General features: G+C 46.3%; 1 protein-coding gene across 1 annotated transcript in view; it reads left to right on the top strand.

The window, feature by feature from the left end:
• The window catches only part of LOC109885811 (ERC protein 2), a 246,990-nt gene that overhangs the window by 157,866 nt on the left and 63,862 nt on the right, over window positions 1–25,262 (top strand). The window contains exon 7 of the mRNA XM_031803661.1: window positions 6,526–6,588. Within this exon, the coding sequence (XP_031659521.1) occupies window positions 6,526–6,552 (27 nt within the window). The 3' untranslated portion in view covers window positions 6,553–6,588. The remainder of the gene's footprint in view (window positions 1–6,525; window positions 6,589–25,262) is intronic.

Below are 25,262 nucleotides of genomic sequence, written 5' to 3'. Positions count from 1 at the left end.
ATATGTGAATGTGTGTGTATATATGTGTGTGTTGTAATATATATATATGAGTGTGTGTGTGTGTATGTGTGTGTGTATATGTGAATGTGTGTGTATATATGTGTGTGTTTGACAGAAGCAGCTTGGGGGCTATCAGGTGTGCTGTCTGGATAGTCTCCCATTGATAAGAGTGTCTCTGGCATTATATGTACTAAGAAATCATTTAAGGTGTACATTTTACATGGGAAGGTTTAACACCAGGCGGGCTGCAGCGTTCTGGATAACTTGCAGGGTTTGCATGGCACAAGCAGGGAGCCCAACCAACAGTTGCAGTAGTCCAGATGGGAGATGACAAGCGCCTGTATTAGAACCTGCACCTGTTCCTCCGTGAGGTAGGGTCGTACTCTATGGATACTAGTCACTGCTTTGATGTTTGCAGAGAACGACAGGGTGTTTTCCAGGGTTACGCCAAGGTTCTTTGTACTCTGGGAGGGGGACACCATGGAGTTGTCAACTGTGATGTATAGGTCTTTGAGCAGGCAGGCCTTCCTTGGGAGGAAGAGCAGCACCATCTTGTCGAGGTTGAGCTTGGGGTGGTGGGCCAACATCCAAACTGAGATATCTGGCAGGCACACATAAATCTGTGTCACCACCTGGGTGTCAAAAGGGGGGAAGGAGAAAAGTAATTGAGTGTCATCCTCATAGCAATGATAGGAGAGACCATGTAAGGATATGACGTAGCCGAGTGACTTAGTGTATACCGTCACCTGGTAGGTGCGGCCTGCCAGGTAGAATGCAATCCAATAGTGTGGAGAGACTGAGACGCCCAGCCCTGAGAGGGTGGAGAGGAGGATCTGATGGTTCACGGGGTCAAAGGCAGTGGATAGATCTAGGAGGATGAGAACAGAGGAGAGAGAGTCAGCTTTGGCAGTGTGGAGACTCTCCATGACACAGAGGAGAGAGAGTCCGCAATAGCAGTTTGGAGACCCTCCATGACACAGAGGAGAGAGAGTCAGCTATAGCAGTGTGGAGACCTTCCATGACACAGAGGAGAGCCGTCTCGATTAGGGTCAAGAAGACCATTTTGAGAGAGATAGCAAGAGAGTTGATCAGACACCGCACACTTAAGTGTTTTGGAAAGAAAGAAAGAAAGAAAGAAAGAAAGAAAGAAGGGATACTGGTCAGTCGTTTTTGACATCAGAGCAGTTAAGTGTTGTTTTTTTGAGGAGGGGAGAAACTCAGGGGGGGGGGGGTGGAGGATAAAGGAAGGAAATTTCCTAGGGCTAGAGGCAGAAGCTTGAAATTTTGAGTGATAGAAAGTGGTTTTAGAAGCAGGTACAGAGGAAGAGAAGGTAGAGTGAGTGAAAGGATGATAGGTCCTCCTGAAGTTTAGTTTTCCTCACTCAGCTGCATGCAGCCCTGATCTGTAAGTTCACAATGAGTCACTCAGCCACAGAGCGGGAGGGCCCAGCTGGCCAGGAGGAAAGGGGACATAGCGAGTCATAGGATGTGGAAAGAAAGGAGAGTAGGGTCGAAGAGGCAGAATCAGGAGACAGGAAGAAGAAGGATTTAAAAGAGTAGAGAGTAGTGGGAGAGAGAAGGCGAAGTCATGTGCCGTCACACTCTATCTGGGTAGGGGCTGAGTGGCTAGGGTTGGAGGAAAGAGAGACAGAAAAGTAAACAAAGTAGTGATCAGAGACATGGAGGGGGGTTGCATTGTGATTAGTAGGCAAACAGCCTCTAGTAAAGATGAGGTCAAGCGTATTGCCCGCCTTGTGAGTGGGAGGGGACTGGGAAAGGGTGAGGTCAAAGAGGGGAAAGAGAGAGTTGGAAAGAAATTAATCGAAGGCAGACATCGGGACGAAGAGCGGTGAGCCATTGTCAGGAAATGGGCTTATCAAGGTGTCAAGGTCATTGAGGAACTCTCTAATGGCACCTAATGGGTGATATATGACAATAATGTTAAGATGGAGTGAACAAGTGACAGTGACAGCATGGAACTCAAATGAGGAGATGGACAGATGAGAGAAAAGAGAAGAATCTCCACTTAGGAGAAATGAGGTGCCCTGTTCCACCATTGCCACGACCAGATGCTCTCGGACTATGAGAGAAAACATAGTCAGATGAAGAGAGAGCAGCTGGAGTAGCAGTGTTCTCTGTGCAGATCCCATGTCTCTGTCAGGGCTGGGACTGAAGGGCAGCATAGGCTGAGATGAACTCTTGAGTTCATGACCGCAGATCAGCAGTTCCAAATGCTCCCAGAGACCATGAATTCCACATGGGTTGTACACTAAATTAGAAGGATTGCATCCAAGGGGTGGGTAGCGTCTGCAAAGCCTACATGGAGAGGAGTGAACAGGTATAGAAAACACACATACATGCCAAAGCTACAAAACAGCTAAATGAGATCATCTGAAAATAACTAAGTAAGATACTCAAGTGACAGAGTGGTGTGGAGCCTTCCTCACTTTCCTTCCTTGATTAACTGCCCAAAAACTCATCAGAACTGTCTTAGCTTTGCCACGAGACCGCCGCTGACACGACCCCCGCTGACACGACCCCCGCTGACACGACCCCCGCTGACACGACCCCCGCTGACACGACCCCCGCTGACACGACCCTCGCTGACACGACCCCCGCTGACACGACCCCCGCTGACACGACCCCCGCTGACACGACCCCCGCTGACACGACCCTCGCTGACACGACTGCAGCTGAGAAAACGAGACTGAAGTACTAATACTAATTGATAATACTAATTGCAAAGATGAAGAGCACACATTCCGGTACAACAACAGTCACAAATTGCCCTGCCCCTTGATCCTGGTTGATGTGTAAACAGTCAGCTGTAAGTTATGAGCAGTCAGCAGTTTAGACATCAAGTAGGACAATGGGAAGACAGGCAGCATTTGAAGTAGATGGCCCTAGTTAGCAAAAAGACTAGACAACAACAGATAAAGACTACAATTATACTTATCACTCCAGGAGATATCAGGAGTCCTCTAGCTATATAATAAAGGGCTTCCAAGGGTCTGCCCAACACGTACAGTTCCCCTAACCAACCACCACACTCTACAATAGAGCTGTAAAACTGGCCTCTTCTCCTCCTTACATCTCCTTCACCTGCACTAATGTACAATATATTTGGCTTTCACCTATCCTTGGTTTTTAGACCGCTAAAGGAGACGAGTAGAGGTTAGGGAGAAGGGAGGGAGGATAGGTAAGAGTGGAGAGGAAGCCACTTTAGTCTATTGGAAGGCTTATACTACAGAACACATGCACTATAGATAATCATCTTATCCCATTACCACCTGCTACTGACCTCTTCTAGTTGTTTACTACTGTTCTTATAGTTCTCTAATTCATGTGTGATTGGGGAAACTCCGCAAGACACTCCTTTGTGTGTCTGTCTGTGTGTGTGTGTGTGTGTGTGTGTGTATGTGTGTGTGTGTGTGTGTGTGTGTGTGTGTGTGTGTGTGTGTGTGTGTGTGTGTGTGTGTGTGTGTGTGTGTGTGTGTGTGTGTGTGTGTCTGTGTGTGTGTGCTTGTGTCTGTGTGTGTGTGTGTGTCTAGGGGACTTCCAAATAGAAGTAGAGGTGCTAGAATCACACGCCTGTTCCCTCAGACAAGCACCATTGCATGTTTCAAGCATGCTGTTCAAACATGACCCAAGCTAACACACAATGGGATATCCCCACTATTACACACACCACTTCTAATATAAATATATCTCACTCAATATGGCCTCCTGCACTATTTAATCGAGACATTGTTTATAGACCTGACATGCAGCATAACGCGGTAGCTTTGCTACAAGCAACTTCTCAGACTCTTAAGTCAGAAAGAAAAAAGCCAGCAGTGAAACTATGAATACGACTGCTCGGAAATCTTGTTAAGCATGCAGAGAATAACAAAATAACTCATAAATCTGGGCCAAATGGCTGGAAATGCCCCCTTAAAATGAAACCTTTACATGTGTAAAAGGGATAGCACACTGTGTGCAAAGTGAAATGGAAAGCTGAACGTAAAGCTATAGGCTGGAAAATGTTCAAACTGTCTTTAGGGTTAAAGACAAGCTGTATGAATAGCAGACTATTGTCCTCTCTCTCTCTCGCTCCCCCTCTGCCTCTCTCTCTCTCTCTCTCCCCCTCTGCCTCTCTCTCTCACTCTCTCTCTCTCCCTCTCTCTCTCTCTCTCCCCTCTCTCTCTCTCTCTCTCTCTCTCTCGCTCCCCCTCTGCCTCTCTCTCTCTCTCTCCTCTCTATCTCGCTCTCTCTCTCTCTCTCGCTCCCCCTCTCCCTCTCTCGCTCTCTCTCTCTCTCTTGCTCCCCCTCTGCCTCTGCCTCTGCCTCTCTCTCTCTCTCTCTCGCTCCCCTCTGCCTCTCTCTCTCTCTCAATCTATCGCTCCCCCTCTGCCACTCTCTCGCTCCCCCTCTTTCTCTCCCCTGTCTCTCTCTCTCTCTCTCCCCCCTCTGCCTCCCTCTCTCTCACTCTCTCTCTGTATCTATCTCTCTCTGTATCTATCTCTCTCTCTCCCTCTGTCTCTCTCTCTTTAATTCTCTCTCTCGTGTCCAACACACTCTCATCAGAAACCGCAAACACACTCATTCCCGGCTGCATTGAAAGAGGTCATCCCAATCAATTTTCCTCATGTCTGACCTTTGACCTATAGTGGAAGTTCCGCAGAGGTCACCATAGGGTGTGTATGTGTGTGTGAGAGGTCAGATTAGGGTCCCTGAGATGAAACAGTTTTTCCTCCAAACACAGTGCCCCACTCTGCCTTTTATCTCTATCTTTTATCTGAACGTGATTAATTACACTATTTATTTTTCCTCACTACCTCTTCCTCCCATCACCCACTTCTCCTCTCCTTCTTCCCTTGTCTTTCCTCTTCTACCTTTCCTCTCCTCCACCCCACGTTTCCTACTCCCCAACTTCTTATTCCTTACCCCTCTGCTCCCTTATTCCTCCTCCTCTCCCATCCTCTGCTCCAACTTTCCTCCTCCCTTCTGTTTTTCTATTCTCCTCCCCTCATAGCTGGGTATCTGACCATGGCTAGCGGTGCTGTGTAGCACTCAGTCCAGAGGTGAGCTCGTTCCCGGCTGCTTTGACAGAGGTCATCCCAATCAATTTTCCTCATGTCTGACCTTTGACCTATAGTGGACGTTCCGTAGAAGTCACCATAGGGCTTGTGTGCGTTTGTATGCATTTGTGTGTGTGATTGATGATGAAGAGTGTCTGGTCAAACACCCCAGAGACACAATGCTTTCCAAGGCTGTCAGATGGAGAGATACTCTCAAAGCCATTATAAACACAAACACACCTTTTTTCTATGACCAAACCATATCTCAGCTATTGCGTCTCATTATTGCATCATTATTCATGTAGCTGACAGACACCTTTATTTATCTTATCAGGCCATCCAAGTTGGCATCCACCACCTGTTTTTACCTCACTTCAGTTTGACGGGCGTGTTGTGTCCATGTTGTTCTGATTTAGCCACAGCTATAGCGCTGCCAGGGACTTGGCACCGTGCCTCTGTAAGGAAATAGAGAACAGCCATAAAGTGTTTATCAGAGTTAGAATTACAAGGCCTTTCTCTGGTTGTTGTTCCGTATTCTCCCCCTCGACAGGCTGCCTGCTCTGTAAGAAGTAGCACATGGTATTTAGCCCTGACTGGGTGGGTGTGTGTGTGGGTGCGTGTGTGTGGTTGCGTGTGTGTGTTCGTTTAGCCTGGCTACGTTGGCGAAAGAGCTTGGCTGTGTTTACCCCGCCTGTCACAGGCACTCACTGGGGATAGATGCTTCTAACTGATTGACCTTAGCATGTGGACGCAGACTGTAGCTGAAGCTACAGAAGCTAGTATTTAGCATAGCATAGTCTAGCATATCCCTAGCCTTAGCCTAGCTTTAGCCGTAGCCTAGCCATGGCCTAGCAAAGCCATTGTGACTGAGAGGAGAACAGTCATAACTCCTGACAGGTAATGCAGTTAAGGCAGGTGTGTCTAAAGGTGTGCCTGCGTGCCTCAAGACCTTAATTAGCCCACTGAGCTAAACTCTAGGCTATAGCTCTGGGAGCCAACACAAGTCTTCAGGTACCGGAGAAGTTCTCTCATCAAGTGAGCATGGCTCAGTGAACCAGCTCTACTACAGTACTCTGCTGCTGGCTTGCCTGTCTGCAAAGACGTCATGGTGTTTGTCTGTGTGTGTTAGCCTCACTGTTCCCAGGGCTCTGTCTGGCTAGACTCAGGCCTGAGGAAACCTCTGTAAGATTCATTACTGCCTCCTGACTACATCACAAAGAGGGAAAAAGTCCATTGATATCATACAGTAGAACACAGCTACAGCCTGGGTGAACAAGCTAAACATGCTAGCTTTGATTATAACTGTCTGTGAGACTTGCAGGGAGACACGGTACAACTAAGTATAGGAAGGCCTGACCTTTGGTATTCAGATCTGGATTTAGTTGAGTTCTCCAGAAAATACACAATGCACGAAGAAAATGTTATGCAAATTGCATTTGACTGATTGTTTTATTCTCTCCAACAGGATGATGAGGAGGGCATCTGGGCATGACCGTCGCCATGGGAACTGAAGCTCCAATCAAGAGAGGTGAGCGACTGCGATGATCTTCCTTTCAACTTCTCCAGCATCACCCTCCTCCCATTATCAGCCTCATCACTTCAACACCCTCCTCTCTTCAACACCCTCCTCTCTTCAACACCCTCCTCTCTTCATCACCCTCCCTTCTTCATCACCCTCCCTTCTTCATCACCCTCCTCTCTTCATCACCCTCCTCTCTTCATCACCCTCCTCTCTTCATCACCCTCCTCTCTTCATCATCCTCCTCTCTTCATCATCCTCCCTTCTTCATCACCCTCCTCTATTCATCATTTATCTGGGTTATCTGCCCCTGGGTTATCTGCCCCTGGGTTATCTGCCCCTGGGATATCTGCCCCTGGGATATCTGCCCCTGGGTTATCTGCCCCTGGGATATCTGCCCCTGGGGTATCTGCCCCTGGGTTATCTGCCCCTGGGTTATCTGCCCCTGGGATATCTGCCCCTGGGGTATCTGCCCCTGGGTTATCTGCCCCTGGGATATCTGCCCCTGGGATATCTGCCCCTGGGGTATCTGCCCCTGGGTTATCTGCCCCTGGGATATCTGCCCCTGGGTTATCTGTCCCTGGGTTATCTGCCCCTGGGTTATCTGCCCCTGGGATATATGCCCCTGGGATATCTGCCCCTGGGTTATCTGTGTAACTAACACAAATCAGGGACATTGAGGTGCATGGTGCCAAATCACAAGCTAGCTAGAATTGAGATTCATAAGCACAGCACCTACTGTACGTTGTGGTTGTGACCATAATTCCCGCAGGGTAGCATAGTGGTTAGAGCGTTGGACAAGTAACCGGAAGGTTGGGAGTTCAAACCCCCGAGCTGACAAGGTACAAATCTGTCGTTCTGCCCCTGAACAGGCAGTTAACCCACTGTTCCTAGGCCGTCATTGAAAATAAGAATTTGTTCTTAACTGACTTGCCTGGTTAAATAAAGGTAAAATGATTGTTCAGCTCTGACTGAGGGGAATGTACTGCAATTACAAGCAACTCTCTTTTTATTGTCCCTCATGACTTTCAGAGGACTATAACCGTGTGTGTGCATGTGTGTGTGCATGTGTGTGTGCATGTGTGCGTGCATGTGTGCGTAGAAATGTGTGTCTGTGCTTGTTTTGTAGTGGTTGTCTGTAATGAAGTTTCTTTACAGCCCCTTCTGATTTTAGTGGTCCTAAATTGATGGAGTTGACATGAAGGTTTACTGTTCTGCAGCTATGTAGCGACTGCGGTTGATGTACAGTGTATCTACTGAGCCTGCTGTATGTGTGTTACTTCGTGGTATTAATCCTAACTGCGTTCACCAGCCGACCAGACTAAAGTAGGGCTCTGAGGTGATAAAAACGACAGGAGTGAGAAAAACCAGAGATGGACAAGTTTCTCCCCCACTTCTCTCTCTCTCTCTTTCCTTTCTCTTGCTCTCTCGCTCCTCTCTCTCTCGCTCCTCTCTCTCTCTCTTTCCTTTCTCTTGCTCTCTCGCTCCTCTCTCTCTCGCTCCTCTCTCTCTCTCTCGCTCCTCTCTCTCTCTCTCTCTCACTCCTCTCTCTCTCTCTCTCTCTCTTCTCTCGCTCCTCTCTCTCTCGCTCCTCTCTCTCTCTCTTTTCCTTTCTCTTGCTCTCTCGCTCCTCTCTCTCTCGCTCCTCTCTCTCTCTCTCTCGCTCCTCTCTCTCTCTCTTTCCTTTCTCTTGCTCTCTCTCTCTCTCTCTCGCTCCTCTCGCTCTCTCTTTCCTTTCTCTTGCTCTCTCGCTCCTCTCTCGCTCCTCTCTCTCTCTCTTTCCTTTCTCTTGCTCTCTCGCTCCTCTCTCTCTCTCTCACTCCTCTCTCTCTCTCTCTCGCTCCTCTCTCTCTCTCTTCCTTTCTCTTGCTCTCTCGCTCCTCTCTCTCTCTCTCTCTCTCTCTCCTCTCTCGCTCTCTCTCTTTCCTCTCTCTGTCTCTCTCTCCCTTTCCCCTCTCTGTGTGTGTGTCTCTCTCTCTCTCTCTCTCTTCTCTCCTCTCTCTCTCTCTCGATCTATCCCCCTCTCTCTCTTTTCTAATCACACACATGCAGGCCAGTAAAGTTTTACCGTGGTACTCCACCCTGGTGTGTGGGGTTGGTTAATTAGAAAGGTGCACAGCCCAGTCATGAAGATTTGTCTTTTTAGCTGTAAAAGCATTAAGTGAAGAATGTTACTCTTTTATATCAGAGCCCCCAAGAGACAAAAAAATACCTTGTTACTCTTTTATATCAGAGCCCTCAAGAGACAAAAAAATACCTTGGTACTCTTTTATATCAGAGCCCCCAAGAGACCAAAAAATACCTTGTTACCCTATTATATCAGAGCCCCCAAGAGACCAAAAAATACCTTGTTACCCTATTATATCAGAGCCCCCAAGAGACCAAAAAATACCTTGTTACTCTTTTATATCAGAGCCCTCAAGAGACAAAAAATACCTTGTTACTCTTTTATATCAGAGCCCCCAAGAGACAAAAAAATACCTTGTTACCCTATTATATCAGAGCCCCCAAGAGACAAAAAAATACCTTGTTACCCTATTATATCAGAGCCCCCAAGAGACCAAAAAATACCTTGCTACTCTTTTATATCAGAGCCCCCAAGAGACCAAAAAATACGTTGTTACTCTTTTATATCAGAGCTCCCAAGAGACAAAAAAATACCTTGTTACTCTTTTATATCAGAGCCCCCAAGAGACAAAAAATACATTGTTACTCTTTTATATCAGAGCCCCCAAGAGACAAAAAAAATACCTTGTTATTCTTTTATATCAGAGCCCTCAAGAGACAAAAAAATACCTTGTTACTCTTTTATATCAGAGCCCCCAAGAGACCAAAAAATACCATGTTACTCTTTTATATCAGAGCCCCCAAGAGACAAAAAAATACCTTGTTACTGTTTTATATCAGAGCCCCCCATAGACCAAAAAAAGACCTTGGCTTTATAATGGGATTGTGTGCATACCTGGTGTGTGTGCATACCTGGTGTGTGTAGGGGTGTGTGTGTCTGCATACCTAGTGTGTATGTGTTACTGTGGTGAAAACGGTGTGTAGGACCAGACTACATAATTCACTCCATGTGTTCAGAGAATGCGGCAGTGTCAAGATTCACCTAAAGAAAATGACTTCTCTCTCCCTCCACCTTTCTCTCTCTCCCTCCACCTTTTTCTCTCTCCCTCCATCTTTCTCTCTCCCCTTCTCTCTCCCTCCATCTTTCTCTCTCTCCCCTTCTGTCTCACTCCATCTTTCTCTCTCTCCCTCCATCTTTCTCTCTCTCCCCTTCTGTCTCCCTCCACCTTTCTCTCTCTCCCCTTCTCTCTCTCCATCTTTCTCTCTCTCCCCTTCTCTCCCTCCACCTTTCTCTCTCTCCCCTTCTCTCTCCCTCCATCTTTCTCTCTCTCCCCTTCTCTCTCTCTCCACCTTTCTCTCTCTCTCTCTCTCCCTCCATCTTCTCTCCTCTCCCCTTCTCTCTCTCCACCTTTCTTTCTCTCCCCTTCTCTCTCTCTCCACCTTTCTCTCTCTCTCTCTCTCCCTCCATCTTTCTCTCTCTCCCTTCTCTCTCTCCACCTTTCTTTCTCTCCCCTTCTCTCTCTCTCCACCTTTCTCTCTCTCCACTTTTCTCTCTCCTCCCCTTCTCTCTCCCTCCACCTTCTCTCTCTCCCTCCATCTTTCTCTCTCCCCTTCTCTCTCCCTCCTGCTTTCTCTATCGCCCCTTCTCTCTCCTCCACCTTTCTCTCTCCTCTCCATCTTTCTCTCTCCCCTTCTCTCTCTCTATGCCTCTCTCTCCTCCACCATTCTCTCTCTTCCTCCACCTTTTTCTCTCTCTCTCCCCTTCCTCTTTCCCTCCACCTTCTCTCTCCTCCCCTTCTCTCTCTCTCCCCTTCTCTCTCTCCAACTTTTTCTCTCTCCCTTTCTCTCTCTCCCCTTCTCTCTCTCTCCCCTTCTCTCTCCCTCCATCTTTCTCTATCCCTCACCTTCTCTTCCCTCCACCTTTCTGTCCCTCTCCTTCTCTCTTCCTCCATCTTTCTCTGTCTCCCCTTTTCTCTCTCTCCACCTTTCTCTCTCTCCCCTTCTCTCTCCCTCCACCTTTCTCTCTCTCCCTCCATCTTTCTCTCTCTCCCCTTCTCTCCCTCCACCTTTCTCTATCTCCCCTTCTCTCTCCCTCCATCTTTCTCTCCCCTTCTATCTCTCTCTACCTTTCTCTCTCTCCCATTCTCTCTCTCTCCACATTTCTCTCTCTCCACCTTTCTCTCTCTCTCTCCTTCTCTCTCCCTCCACCTTTCTCTCTCTCCCCTTCTCTCTCCCTCGATCTTTCTTTCTCCCCCTTCTCTCTCTCTCCACCTTTCTCTCTCTTCACCTTTCTCTCTCCCTCCATCTTTCCTTCTCCCTTCTCTCTCCCTCCATCTTTCTCTCTCACTTTCTCTCCCTCCCCTTCTCTCTCTCTCCATCTTTCTCTCTCTTCCTTCTCCCTCTCTCTCTCTCTCTCCCTCCACCTTTCTCTCTCTCCCCTTCTCTCTCTCTCCCTCCATCTTTCTCTCTCTCCACCTTTCTCTCTCTCCACCTTTCTCTCTCTCTCCTTCTCTCTCCCTCCACCTTTCTCTCTCTCCCCTTCTCTCTCCCTCCATCCTTCGTTCCTCCCCTTCTCTCTCTCTCTTCACCTGTATCTCTCTCCACCTTTGTCTCTCTTCCCTTCTCTCTCCCTCCATCTTTCTCTCTCCCCTTCTCTCTCCCTACATCTTTCTCTCTCTCACTTTCTCTCCCTCCCCTTCTCTCTCTCTCTCCTCTCTCTCTCTCTCTCTCTCTCTCTCTCTCTCTCTTTCTCTCTCCCCTTCTCTCTCCCTCCATCTTTCTCTCTCTCCCTCCACCTTTCTATCCCTCCACCTTTCTCTCTCTCCCCTTATCTCTCCCTCCATCTTTTTCTCTCTCCCCTTCTCTCTCCCTCCACCTTTCTCTCTCTCCCCTTCTCTCTCGCCACCTTTCTTTCTCTCCCCTTCTCTCTCCCTCCACCTTTCTCTCTCTCCCCTTCTCTCTCCCTCCATCTTTCTCTCTCTCCCCTTCTCTCTCTCTCCACCTTTCTCTCTCTCCCCTTCTCTCTCTCTCCACCTTTCTCTCTCTCTCCTTCTCTCTCTCTCCACCTTTCTCTCTCTCTCCTTCTCTCTCTCTCCACCTTTCTCTATCTCCCCTTCTCTCTCCCTCCACCTTTCTCTCTCTCCCTCCATCTTTCTCTCTCTCCTTCTCTCTCTCTCCTTCTCTCTCTCTCCACCTTTCTCTCTCTCCCCTTCTCTCTCCCTCCACCTTTCTCCCTCTCTCCTTCTCTCTCCCTCCACCTTTCTCTCTCTCCCTCCCTCCATCTTTCTCTCTCTCCCCTTCTCTCTCTTCACCTTTTTTTCTCTCCCCTTCTCTCTCCCTCCACCTTTCTCTCTCTCCCTTCTCCCTCACTCCCCTTCTCTCTCCCTCCACCTTTCTCTCTCTCCCTCCATCTTTCTCTCTCTCCCCTTCTCTCTCTCTCCACCTTTCTCTCTCTCCACTTCTCTCTCTCTCCACCTTTCTCTCTATCCCTCCATCTTTCTCTCTCTCCCCTTCTCTCTCTCCACCTTTCTCCCGCTCTCCTTCTCTCTCCCTCCACCTTTCTCTCTCTCCCTCCATCTTTCTCTCTCTCCCCTTCTCTCTCTTCACCTTTTTTTCTCTCCCCTTCTCTCTCCCTCCACCTTTCTCTCTCTCCCCTTCTCTCTCCCTCCACCTTTCTCTCTCCCTCCATCTTTCTCTCTCCCCTTCTCTCTCTCTCCACCTTTCTATCTCTCCCCTTCTCTCTCCCTCCATCTTTCTCTCTCTCCCCTTCTCTCTCTCTTCACCATTCTCTCTCTCCCCTTCTCTCTCTCTCCACCTTTCTCTCTATCCCTCCATCTTTCTCTCTCTCTCCTTCTCTCTCTCTCTCCACCTTTCTCTCTCTCCCTCCATCTTTCTCTTTCTCCCCTTCTCTTTCTCTCTCCCCTTCTCTCTCTGACCCCTTCTCTCTGCCACCACCATTCTCTCTCTCTCACCCCTTCTCTCTCCCTCCATCTTTCTCTCTCTCCCCTTCTCTCTCCCACCACCTTTCTCTCACTCCCCCCTTCTCTCTCTCTCTCTCTCTCTCTCACCTTCTCTCCATCTCATCCAGTTTTCTCTCTTTCCCCTTCTCTCCCGACACCTTTCTCTCTCTCCCCTTCCCTCTCCCGCAATCTTTCTCTCCCTATATCTTTATCTTTCCCCCCTCTCTCCCTCCATCGTTCTCTCCCTCCCTCCCTCTCCTTCCATCTTTCTCTTTTCCTCCTTCTCTCCTCCTTCTCGCCACCTTCTCTCTCCTCCCTTCTCCTATTCCTCTGCAGTATCCTCCCTTTCCCTGCTAGTGTGATCTGAAGAATAATCTATCAGTATGAACAGGAGCTATATTCACCAGTACAGTCTCTCCAATCAAGTATTAACTCAAAGTGTGTGCCTTCTACTATTCTCCTGACACCACAGGCGGCCGGTGGCACCTTAATTGGACTAATGGCTGGAACAGAATAAATGGAATACTATCGAACACATCAAACACATGATTTTCATGTGTTTGATGCCATTCCATTTACTACATTCCAGCCATTATTCTGAGCCATCCTCCCCTCAGCAGCCTCCTGTGCCTGATACTCTCCCCCTTTCTTCCCCACTCTCCCCTTTCTTCCACTCTCTTCCTCTCTCCCAGTGCACCTTATCCCAGCCTAATAGAATAAGCCAGCCCCATTAGCCCTTAGCGCTAGTTGTTATCAGTGGGACTCATCTATCCGCTGCTATTATTCTGGGGATGCTAGGCGCGCAAGTGGCTAATGTTTATTAGCCTTTCTCTACGAGGGAACACATGGGAGCCATTTAGCAGTGTGTAGCTGTAGCGTAGTAAGGCAATGCCTAATCCTCATATCCTGTCTCAGAGTGAACCACCGTTAATATGAGAAAACAGAGATGACAGGACTGATAGACACGACGTGTGTCCATATGTGTGTGTGTGTGTGTGTGGTGTGTGTGTGTGCCTATGTATCCTGGCGTTGACTCTGATTGGTGGTTAAGGGTTCTGTGTATCCAGGCGTTGACTCTGATTGGTGGTTAAGGGTTCTGTGTATCCAGGCGTTGACTCTGATTGGTGGTTAAGGGTTCTGTGTATCCAGGCGTTGACTCTGATTGGTGGTTAAGGGTTCTGTGTATCCAGGCGTTGACTCTGATTGGTGGTTAAGGGTTCTGTGTATCCAGGCGTTGACTCTGATTGGTGGTTAAGGGTTCTGTGTATCCAGGCGTTGACTCTGGTGTTTAGGCCCAAGCAAAAAAACAGTATACTAAAGTATACTTATATACTAAAAATATAAATAATGTACTTCAAATACGAGATGTAATGTTCTATTGTATTATAAGCATACTATAAATATAATATATTTTACTTTAAAACACTTAGTTTTTTTCAGTCTTTTAGTATACTCTAAATATGCTATCATCACACTTCAATACACTTATTAGAGTGTACTTTATATTCATTGTGTTTCAGTCTTTAATTATACTACTATACTATGTGTTCACTATCATTAAACTTAAACACACTCATTAAAACTGTACTTCAATTTCAAATGATTTAATTGTGATTTAGTACATGTATATTCATTCAAAATAAAGAAAGATTGTGCTGAAAGAAATATAACTTTTTTTGTGTTATTAAATACAGCCGGAAATATTGTGGATATCAGAGAGGCGGTAACCAGCATTACAACCAGGAATACGACTTTTCTGAATTGGAGGAATAACTGAATTGGAGGAATAACTGAATTGGAGGAATAACTGAATTGGAGGAATAACTGAATTGGAGGAATAACTGAATTGGAGGAATAACTGAATTGGAGGAATAACTGAATTGTTATTCAGAGGAGGCGTACACACCATCCACTGTTTCAGATTATATTACTCGCTAAAGTTCAGTATTTGTATTTATTATGGATCCCCATTAGCTACTCTCCCTGGGGTCTGGCAGAATAAAGGCAGTTATACAATTTTAAGAACATTAAAATAAATTCATTTGTAAAGGGTGTCGTCGGATGAAGAATGAGACCAAGATGCAGCGTACTTTGAGTTCCACATAATTTATTAATGAAGTGAAACTTTAGAAAAGACAAAACAATAAAGAAACCAACGACCGAACAGCTTCGTTGTGCCAACTACCTGCACACAAACAAAGACAAGATCCCACACAGAAGGAGGGAAAGGGCTGCCTAAGTATGATCCCCAATCAGAGACAACGATAGACAGCTGCCTCTGATTGGGAACAACACTCAGCCAGAAACAAAGAAATAAAGAACCTAGAATGCCCACCCAAATCACACCCTGACCAAACCAAATAGAGACATAAAAAGGTTCTCTAGGCCAGGGCGTGACATCATTACAGAATTCACAACACAGTAAATGTGTGCCTGAGGGCACCCTACTCCCCTACCATATATCTACAACACAAAATCCATGTGTACGTGTGTGTATGCCTATGTTTGTGTTACTTCACAGTCCCTGCTGTTCCGTAAGGTGTATTTTTACCTGCTTTTTAAATCTGATTATACTGCTTGCATCAGTTACCTGATGTGGAATAGAGTTCCATGTAGTCATGGCTCTATGTAGTACTGTGCGCCTCCCATAGTCTGTTCTGGACTTGGGGACTGTGAAGAGACCTCTAGTGGCATGTCTTGTGGGTTATGCATGGGTGTCCGAGCTGTGTGCTAGTATTTTAAATAGACAGCTTCAGCTTGTCAACACCTCTTAAGTAATGATAATGTCAATCTCTCTTCCACGCTGAGCCATGTAGATGAGCTCAGGGCGAGGATCTCCTTCCAGAGAGACATCAGGGGGACTGTAACATACTATGTTTCACAGAATCATGGCTCTCTCGGGATATACAGCCAGCTGGGTTCTCAGTACATCGAGCAGACAGGAATAAAGAACTCTCCGGGAGGGGGTGTATGTTTCATGATTAACTACTCATAGTGTGATTGTGATAACATATAGAAACTCAATTCCTTTTGTTCACCTGACCTGTAATACCTCACAATCAAATGCCGACCAATTACCTCCCAAGAGAATTATCTTCGGTTATAGTCACAGCAATGTGTATTCCCCCTCAAGCCAATACCACGAAGGCCCTCAAGGAACTACACTGGACTTTATGCAAACTGGAAACCACATATCCTGCTGCATTTATTGTCGTTGGGGATTTTAACAAATCAAATTTGAGGAAAAACGCTACCAAAGTTCTATCAACACATTGACTCAAGTACTCGCTCTGGAAAAACACTGGATCACTGCTACTCCCCCTTTCGTGATGCCTACAAGGCCCTTCCCCACCCTCCCTTCGGCAAATCAGATCACGACAACATTTTGCTACTCCCTTCCGATAGGCAGAAACTCAAACAGGAAGTACCCGTTCTAAGGTCTATTCAATGCTGGTCTTAGTAATCGGAATCAATTGTTCAAGATTGTTTTGATCACGTGGACTGAGATATGTTACAGGTAGCCTCTGAGAATAACACTGACATATACACGGATATGGTGACTGAGTTCATCAGGAAGTGTATGGGGGATGTTGTTCCCCTATTAAAACTTACCCAAACCAGAAACCGTGGATAGATGGCAGCATTTGAGCAAAACTGAAAGTGTGAACCACCGCATTTAACCATGGCAAGGTGACTGGGAATATGGTTGAATACAAACAGTATAGTTATTCCCTCAAACAGGCGAAACAGAGACAAAGTGTAGTCGTCTGTACAGAGACAAAGTGGTGTCGTCTGTATAGAGACAAAGTGGAGTCGTCAGTACAGAGACAAAGTGGAGTCGTCAGTACAGAGACAAAGTGGAGTCGTTTGTACAGAGACAAAGTGGAGTCGTCAGTACAGAGACAAAGTGGAGTCGTCAGTACAGAGACAAAGTGGAGTCATCAGTACAGAGACAAAGTGGAGTCGTCAGTACAGAGACAAAGTGGAGTCGTCAGTACAGAGATAAAGTGGAGTCGTCTGTACAGAGACAAAGTGGTGTCGTCAGTACAGAGACAAAGTGGAGTCGTCTGTACAGAGACAAAGTGGAGTCGTCAGTACAGAGACAAAGTGGAGTCGTCTGTACAGAGACAAAGTGGAGTCGTCAGTACAGAGACAAAGTGGAGTCGTCAGTACAGAGACAAAGTGGAGTCGTCTGTACAGAGACAAAGTGGAGTCGTCAGTACAGAGACAAAGTGGAGTCGTCAGTACAGAGACAAAGTGGAGTCGTCAGTACAGAGACAAAGTGGAGTCATCAGTACAGAGACAAAGTGGAGTCGTCAGTACAGAGACAAAGTGGAGTCGTCTGTACAGAGACAAAGTGGTGTCGTCAGTACAGAGACAAAGTGGAGTCGTCTGTACAGAGACAAAGTGGAGTCGTCAGTACAGAGACAAAGTGGAGTCGTCAGTACAGAGACAAAGTGGAGTCGTCTGTACAGAGACAAAGTGGAGTCGTCAGTACAGAGACAAAGTGGAGTCGTCAGTACAGAGACAAAGTGGAGTCGTCAGTACAGAGACAAAGTGGAGTCGTCAGTACAGAGACAAAGTGGAGTCGTCAGTACAGAGACAAAGTGGAGTCGTCAGTACTAGTTGTAAAACATGTGGAGGAGATGAGGGAGAGGATGACAGCGATTTGGCCATGACCCAGGCGCAACGTGCCCAGGAGCGTGTATACAACTGGGGGGCCCAACCACGAGAGTTCCAACCCGGTGAGAACGTCTTGGTGCTGATCCCTACCACGGAGAGTAAATTCCTGGCTACATGACATGGGCCCTGCGACATCGTTGAGCGGGTAGGCGACATCAACTTTAATAAGGTCTGCCAACCGGGGCGGGGAAAACCCCTCCAGCTTACCATGTGAATTTACTGAAGAAATGGCACGCACGTGAGGCGCTGTGCATAACATGGACCCGGCCACAGCAGGGCCCACCCTCGGTCGAAGTGGCAATGGAGGAAGATCTAAGCCCAACCCAACGACAGGAAATCAGAGAGTTGGTCCAGCGGAATATGGCCGTGTTCTCTGAGGTGCCGGGGCGCACGGACCTCGTGGAACATCAGATCCACACCCTCCCAGGAGAAAAAGTGCCTAAACGGCCATACCGGATACCAGAAGCCCGGAGGGTGGCGGTCCAGCGGGAAGTGACAACAATGTTAGAAATGGGGGTACTGGAGGAGTCACACAGTGAGTGGTCTAGCCCCATAGTACTGGTTCCGAAACCGGAAGGAACCGTCCGCTTCTGTAATGACTTCCTGGGCCTGATTGAGGTCAGTACGTTCGATGCCTACCCCATGCCCCGGGTGGACAAACTGATTGACCGCTTGGGGATGGCAAGATAAGTCAGCACCTTGGACCTGACAAAGGGGTACTGGCCGGTGCCACTGGCAGCCGCCTACCGGGAGAAGACTGCCTTCTCCACCCTGGGGAGACTATACCACTACCGGGAGAAGACTGCCTTCTCCACCCCGGGGGGACTATACCACTACCGGGAGAAGACTGCCTTCTCCACCCCGGGGGGACTATACCACTACCGGGAGAAGACTGCCTTCTCCACCCCGGGGGGACTATACCACTACCGGGAGAAGACTGCCTTCTCCACCCCGGGGGGACTATACCACTACCGGGTCAAGCCTTTCGGGCTCCACGGGGCACCAGCAACATTTCAGCAACTCATGGACCTGAGTCGTGCAGTCGCACAGTGAGTACGCAACGGCTTATCTGGATTACATAATTGTGCACAGTGACAATTGGGAGTCACATCTCTGTGAGTTACAGGCCGTGGTTGAGTGATGCATGTCTGACCACGAACCCCTCACAATTGCAAGCTGGTCTACGCCGAATTGGAGTACCTGGGATATCAGATCGGGATGGGATATGTGAAACCCCAAGGAAAGAAAATGGCTGCCATTAGGGAATGGCCGGTCCCCCAAACCAAGAGGCAGGTGAAGTCATTCCTGGGGTTAGCAGGGTACTACAGTAGATTTGTACCTAGGTTTGCCGCAATAGCTTCTTCCCTCACAGACTTAACAAAGGCATGACTACCCCAGGCGGTGCGATGGACGGAGGACACAGAGGCTGCGTTCCAGGTCTTGAAGAATGCAATATGTTCGCACCTGGTACTCGTCACCCCGGATTTCTCAAAAAACCTCCTGGTCCAAACAGGCGCCGTTTTGTCCCAAGAGCAGGAAGGTGAGGAGCACCCCATCATGTGTATGTCAGCAGGAAGCTGGGCCCTTGATACCCTCAAGTATTACCTCCTCAGGAGGAAGTTCACCCTGATTACTGACCATGCCCCCCTCGTGTGGATGGCACGAGGTAAGGACACGAATTACTGTGTCACCCGCTGGTTCCTGTCCTTACAGCGATTCATTTTCTCTGTCATCCACAGGTCGGGGGCCCAGCACGGCAATGCCGACGCTCTATCCAGGAGGGATGCAAACCTAGCCCTGAGCATGCCTGCCTCCCAGTCAGGGCTGGGGGGGTGTGGTAGCCCAGGATGTCTACCCCGAGGGATGGTAATAGAGGGGAGGTACATGAGGCGATGTTGGCTCCCTCTGCTGGGAATACGGGAGCTGGGCACCCCGACACGGACAGATATCAGTGTAGGTAATTAGAGGAAAGTGCCAACCAGCCGTGGAGGCTAAATAAAAGGAGCACGATGGCAAACCGCGAGAGAGAAGGGAGAGAGACGGACACCAGTTAAGAGAGAGAAGAAAGACCGAGCATAACCTAAGTTATGCCAGCCACTTTAATAATGGGAAATGATGTAAAATATATCACTAGCCACTTTAAACAATGCTACCTAATGTAATGTTTACATACCCTACATTATTCATCTCATATGTATACGTATATACTGTACTCTATATCATCTACTGCATTTTTATGTAATACATGTATCACTAGCCACTTTAACTATGCCACTTGTTTACATACTCATCTCATATGTATATACTGTACTCAATACCATCTACTGTATCTTGCCTATGCCGCTCTGTACAATAATTCATTCATATATCTTTATGTACATATTCTTATCCCCTTACACTTGTGTCTATAAGGTAGTAGTTTTGGAATTGTTAGCTAGATTACTTGTTGGTTATTACTGCATTGTCGGAACTAGAAGCACAAGCATTTCGCTACACTCGCATTAACATCTGCTAACCATGTGTATGTGACAAATAAAATTGGATTTGATTTGATTTCTTTGATATATTTATTTTATGTCTTAGTAGTTGTTTTTTGTGGACTAAAGCCTCTCTGTTTCTGTGTCAATCTCTGCACGCTCAACCCAGCACCCTATGGTTTACCACACAGAGTTCAATGGCTGTGATGGAAGAATCAACAACACTGTAATGACTCCACAGTAATGCTTTTAAATGTGAAAGGAGAATTACAAATATCCCAAACATTCATATTGTATGCAACAAGGCACTAAAGTAGTACTTCAAAATCCAACACATCAATGAGTAACTGCCGCCATCTGTCACATATCCTCCCTCTCCGGCCTCTACGTCATCAGGCTGCTGATTATCCCGCACACCTGTCACCATCGTCTCGCGCACCTGCGCCTCATGACACTCACCTGGACTCCATCACCTCCTTGATTATCGTCTCTATATCTGTCACTCCCTTTGGTTCTTTCCTCAGGTCTTATTGACCCTTGTTTCCATGTCGGTGCTTTGTTTGTGTTTCGTGTTCAGTGTTCATTTTATTTATTAAAACACTCACTCCCCGAACGTGCTTCCCACGCAGACGTTATGGGTATGCTTGACATCTGGAAATACTGGGGAGTTTGTCAGGGTAAAGAGAAACGTGGCGGAGCTAAGCACAGGCAACATCCTAGTGGAAAACCTGCTTCAGTCTGTTTTACAAAACACACTGGGAGAGGAATTTAAATCGGAAAATATATGGCAAGATATGAAATTTGCTGTCTAGCCATGATCCCCAACATCTTGACAGAGCTTGAAGAATTATGAGTAGAATAAAGGGCTATTATGGCACAATCCAGGTGTGTAAAGCTCTTAGAGACTTACCCAAGAAGACTCACCGCTGTAAATGCTGCCAAGAGTGTTCCGAGCATGCATTGACTCAGGGAGCTGAATAGTTACGCAACGACTACAGTACCAGTCTAAAGACACACCTACTCATTCCAGGGTTTTTCTTTATTTTTTACTATTTTCTACATTGTAGAATAATAGTGAAGACATCCAAGCCTGAAATAACACATATGGAATCATGTGGTAACCAAAAAAGTGTTAAACAAATCAAAATAGATTTTAGATTATTCAAAGTAGTCACCCTTTGCCTTGATGACAGCTTTGCACACTCTTGGCATTCTCTCAACCAGCTTCATGAGGTAGTTAACTGGAATGAATTTCAATTAACAGTGGTGCCATATTAAAAGTTAATTTGTGGAATTTCTTCTTAATGTGTTTGAACCAATCAGTTGTGTTGTGACAAGGTAGGGGTGGTATACAGAAATCCCTATTTGGTAAAAGACAAAGTCCATATTATCTCAAGAACAGCTCAAATAAGCAAAGAGACATGACAGTCCATCATTACTTTAAGACATGAAGGTCAGTCAATCCGGAAAATGTGTGCAGTCGCAAAAACCATCAAGCACTATGATGAAACTGTCTCTCACAAGAACGGAAGACCCAGAGTTACCTCTGCTGCAGAGTTAACAGCCTAAGAAATTGCTGCCCAAATAAATGCTTCACAGAGTTCAAGTAATAGACACATCTCAACATCAACTGTTCAGAGAAGACTGTGTGAATCAGGCCTTCATGGTCGAATTTCTGCAAAGAAACCACAACTAAAGGACACCAATAATAATAAGAGACTTGCTTGGGCCAAGATCCACGAGCAATGGTCATTAGACAGTTGGAAATCTGTCCTTTGGTCTGATGCGTCCCAATTTGAGATTTTTGGTTCCAACCACCATGCCTTTGTGAGACGCAGAGTAGCTGAATGGATGGTCTCCGCATGTGTGGTTCCCACCGTGAAGCATGGAGGAGGAAGTGTGATGGTGGGTGCTTTGCCGGTGACACTGTCAGTGATTTATTTAGAATCCAATGCACACTTAACCAGCATTATGCAGCGATATTTGGGACTATCATTTGTTTTTTAACAGGACAATGACCCAACACACCTCCAGGCTGTGTACGAGCTATTTGACCAAGAATGAGAGTGAGTGCTGCCTCAGATGACCTTGTCGCCACAATCACCCAACCTCAACCAAATTGAGATGGTTTGGGATGAGTTGGACCGCAGAGTGAAGGAAAAGCAACCAACAAGTGCTCAGCATATGTGCGAACTCCTTCAAGACGGTTGGAAAATCATTCCAGGTGAAGCTGGTTGAGAGAATGCCAAGAGTGCGCAAAACTGTCATCAAGACATAAGGTGGCTACTTTGAAGAATCTAAAATATATTTAGATGTATTTAACACTTTTTTAGTTACTATGTGATTCCATATGTGATATTGCATAGTTTTGATGTCTTCGATATTCTACAGGGTAGAAAATAGTAAAAATAAGGAAATATGCACAGCTGAGGAGCATGCCTCCTGAGAGTATACGTTTTCATATCTCAAGAAAATTTACTAAGGATACTTTCAAAAAGTATATTAACTTAAATATCCACCAAATATATTTAAAGTATACTTTCAAAAAAGCATTAATTGATGCATATTTTTTATGCATATTACCCAGCATCCTTTTCTGCTGCTGAAGTTTTGATTTATGATATGATATTGTTCCTCATATTTAGCTTATTCAAAAAAACGTGTCTTCATTTTCAAACTGAATAATGATGTACTTTTAATTCCATATTACACATTACAGATTGTATTTAAATGTAAATGTTTCACTGTTCTCAAAAGCAGAACTGCTGCTTCAGCTTTGTCAATTGCATGTTAATATTGGCTGAGAAGATGCAATTAAGGTAACCTTTACATGGCTAATTACAGTAGTTAATGTGGTTGATGAATAGAAGTGTACTTGTAAAAGTACACTTGAAACACATTATAAATACACTTTTTTCCCACAATTCTAATTCAAATACCATTTTACCTTTAAGGTGTATTTCTTTCGCTCTTTATCTAATATACTAAGAATATACTAAAGTACCAAAAAAGTGCCCCAATTTCGATCATTTTAAATATACTTAAGTATATTTATCACAGATATACTTTAATATATTAAGATATGTTAATGAAGTATGATTTAAGTATATTGAAACTAAAATAATCCCACTTGGAGGAGTGTATCCAGGCATTGATTCAGATTGGTGTTTTGATTATATTCAGGCGTGGACTCTGATTGGTGGTTAGGGGTTCTGTTTGTCCGTGTGTCGATTGTGGATGTTGTGTTTACCCTCTTGGCCTGGGAATCTCCCTGTAATGAAATAAGAATGGCACTCTGGAAGGAGAACAAGAGATGGAGGGGAGAGAGATAAAATGTTTGGAAGGAGGAGAGAGAAGGAGGGGAGAGAGAGAAAATGTTTGGAAGGAGGAGAGAGAAGGAGGTGAGAGAGAGAAAATGTTTGGAAGGAGCGGAGAGAAGGAGGGGAGAGAGAGAAAATGTTTGGAAGGAGGAGAGAGAAGGAGGGGAGAGAGAGAACATGTTTGGAAGGAGGAGAGAGAAGGAGGGGAGAGAGAGAAAATGTTTGGAAGGAGGAGAGAGAAGGAGAGTGGAAAAGGGAAAAAGGTTTTCTGGAAATGTTATGCTTTTATCCCACCGGGAAGTTATTTGAACTGAATTAAGTGAAATAAGCTGAAGGGCTTTCCAAGCCTAAGCAGAAATATTTGTGTGCAGGAAAGAGAGAGGCCTCATTCAGGTTAGAGGAGAGGAGAAGGGTTCTCTAGGGAGTAAATAGTAAGTAATGGATGTGTTTAGTCCTTCCGTCAGCTGACTTTGAAGTCTCTTGTTTTGGTGTCTCCCCATCTTTCGTCCCTGTGTCCTGTGTGTGTTAACTTGGTACTTAGCGGCCCTCTTTGGTTGCCACTCAACCATTCTAAGGGTCATGACCCGTTCTATGAAGGGTGTTGACCCTGGCCATCCCTCAGTGACCTGTCAGCCTGGCCAGGGTATGGGGTCAGGGCTTTTCACTGTGGTCTGGGGGTCAAAGATAATATCACGGTCCTAAAGTGGAGATGAGAGGGGTCAATGTCTCACAACACAGTTAAACACCTGAGTTTACCATCGTATCTAGACATATGACTTTGCTCTAACACCTGACCTACACCTGAGTTTAACAGGACAACAGCCTGTTTTCACTAACATCTGAACTACTCCTGAATTCCTCACAGCACCTGTATTTCATCAGACTGACGTTTGCTCAGACATCTTCACTATGATCACTCCTTTACACACCTGATTTTTCTTCAATACTTCAAGACTGCATCTTCAGCGTAACCCTTACGTGTCTTCGCTGTGCTGTGCTGTGTGTCTGCATGCGTGGGTGTCTAGAGGTAGGTAATTGAAGCCCTCTTTAAATAAGTGTTGGACAAGCAGCAATTTCTTCCCTTTGTTCCTGACAGTGTCTTAGAGGTGTAGAGAGACGAGACCCACAGAGGCATCAGCGGAGGGAGGGAGGGAGGGAGGGAGGGAGGGAGGGAGGGAGGGAGGGAGGGAGGGAGGGAGGGAGGGAGGGAGGGAGGGAGGGAGGGAGGGAGGGAGGGAGGGAGGGGGTGTAGGACACAGACATGTTTCTTCGTGTTGTTGTTTTGTGATTTTATTAAAGTGATGATGTAAAGAAAAAAGAGACGAAGCCTAGATACAGCACTTGGTGTGTAGATGGTGTGAGTTATACTGCTGTATGAGTCAGCATTATTTCACACCCAGAACATGGTCATTACACATTACTATGTAGTGTTCCTCTGTGGATGGTTTAGCTGGCCCTACTGCAGCCCTACTGCATGGCTCATTGCCCTCTATATGACTAAGAGTGTCCTGGATCAGCTGATGTGAGCCATGCTAGATCAAGGTTTAGTGAGAAAACTAACTTAAATGTACACTGAGTGTACAAAACATTAAGAACGCCTGCTCTTTCCATGACATATGGAAAGGAGAGAGAAGTTGAATCCAGGTGAAAGCGATGATACCTTGATGATGTCACTTGTTAAATCCACTTCATTCAGTGTAGATGAAGGGGAGGAGACAGGTTAAAGAAGGATTTTTAAGACTTAAAACAATTGCGACACAGATTGTGTATGTGTGCAACTCAGAGGGTGAATGGGCAAGACAAAATATTTAAGTGCCTTTGTACAGGATATGGTAGTAGGTGCCAGGCGCACCGGTTTCTATCAAGAACTGCTGGGTTTTTCACGCTCAACAGTTTCCCGTGTGTATGAAGAATGATCCACCACCCTAAGGACATCCAGCCAACTTGACACAGCTGTGGGAAGCATTGGAGACAGCATGGACCAGCATCCCTGTGGAACACTTTCCACACCTTGTGGACTCCATGCTCTGTGAATTAAGGCTGTTCTGATGGCAAAAGTGGGTGCAATTCAGTATTAAGAATTTGTTCTTAACTGACTTGCCTAGTTAAATAAAGGTAAAATTAAAAATTAAATTAAGTAGATGTTCCTAATATTTTGTACACTCAGTGTATAAAAG

Source organism: Oncorhynchus kisutch, linkage group LG24, assembly GCF_002021735.2.
Source record: "Oncorhynchus kisutch isolate 150728-3 linkage group LG24, Okis_V2, whole genome shotgun sequence".
Lineage (NCBI taxonomy): Eukaryota > Metazoa > Chordata > Actinopteri > Salmoniformes > Salmonidae > Oncorhynchus > Oncorhynchus kisutch.
This window is presented reverse-complemented; position numbering and strand designations above follow the sequence as displayed.